The sequence below is a fragment of the Austrofundulus limnaeus genome, unplaced genomic scaffold (assembly GCF_001266775.1).
Source record: "Austrofundulus limnaeus strain Quisiro unplaced genomic scaffold, Austrofundulus_limnaeus-1.0 Scaffold91, whole genome shotgun sequence".
NCBI classification, from domain to species: Eukaryota; Metazoa; Chordata; class Actinopteri; order Cyprinodontiformes; family Rivulidae; genus Austrofundulus; species Austrofundulus limnaeus.
Window position 1 is genome coordinate 91,443 of NW_013952493.1, and position 1,298 is coordinate 92,740.

The window sequence follows — 1,298 nt, forward strand, 5'->3', positions numbered from 1 at the left end:
CTCCGAAACACCCGCAACATACGGAATAACCACTGGTTTGGGTCTGGGTTTGGGGTCTTCATTTTCACCTGATTACAGTTATTTTTGTGTTCACTGATGTTGATGGGCTGTGGCAGACATCTTGAATCGCGTTGACTCCAACATTTGCTTTCTGGAGTTTTCTTTCAAATCCATCCACTGGTTCATGATGTATTTTCCAAACAAACAGGCGATTACATGATCACCCGCCGCCATGAAGGTGGCGTGCCTTCACTTACTCTTTGCTTTCTCGCTCTTGCGTGACGGCTTCCAGCGGATGCAGGAGCGATGCTCATCCAGGTAGAAGAGTCTCACCAGTCCCTTGGATCCCGCCTTCAGCTTGACCATCTGTGTCCCGGACTGCATCACGCTCATGCATCTCTCCACTGCGAAATCACAGCACACACACACAAAAAAATCAGTTTTACCCTGAGCACTGTAATCTCAGATACTGAAAAGGAGCAGGTGTCCGGCTTTATTTGTGTTTTCTCAGGAAGAAGGGAGGTTAAGTGKCACAGAATCACAGTCAGTGAAGCAACCAGCAGCTGATGTGAGTCAGAGTCCAAGCTGCAACAGAGACGCTACTGTGGGAACGCACAAGGCTGCTTCTCTGTTACCCACTGACCTGCTGCTGAGAGAAACTCTGAGGAGGGAGGAATGGAAGCGTCTCAAARGGAGACACTCATCTAATGTGTGTGCCTCTGTTCTACGTTTCTCASAGGGGTTGAAAGCTGTTCAGAAAAATATAAAAATCAATCACGTTGGCAGCTGGCTCCATGTTTGAAAGGTCCCCAGAATTCCATGGTTTTGCTTTAGGTAACTCACGACAGTGAAACAACCAGTTAAAAATGAGCCAATCTTTAATGTGAATGGATTCAGGGAAAACAATGAAGTTGATAGAAACTCTTYGGATGTTTTTGTTGTTTTGGAGTGAAGTGGATTCGAATGAATGCATTACCGTGTTGCATAATGTCTCTGTATAATCTTTTAAATAGCGTGGCATTTCTAATCAGCTTTATTGTGACACACCAGCATGCAGATGTGCTTCACATTTTCCTGCGCAGCACGGGCTTTGCACGTGCATCGCACACTGGGGGAAATGTCTATTCTCTAGGACAAAGGTTCAAATAAGAAACTCCTGGAAAGAGCAGCAAAAGATAAAAAGAACAAGTTTTGAGACATTTATGAGAGGGGGCTTTGTGTTTCTGTTGCTTGACTGTTAAGCACTGCCCAGTGTTATAAAACACACACACACACACACACACACACACACACACACA

At 45.2% G+C, this 1,298-nt stretch overlaps 1 protein-coding gene across 5 annotated transcripts in view; it reads right to left on the reverse strand.

The window, feature by feature from the left end:
• plch1 (phospholipase C, eta 1) overlaps nt 1–1,298 on the reverse strand; it is a 73,825-nt gene that overhangs the window by 43,173 nt on the left and 29,354 nt on the right. For all 5 annotated transcript variants that reach the window (XM_014012383.1, XM_014012385.1, XM_014012382.1 and 2 more), the window contains one exon: nt 258–404. In XM_014012383.1, coding sequence (XP_013867837.1) covers nt 258–404 — 147 coding nt within the window. The remainder of the gene's footprint in view (nt 1–257; nt 405–1,298) is intronic.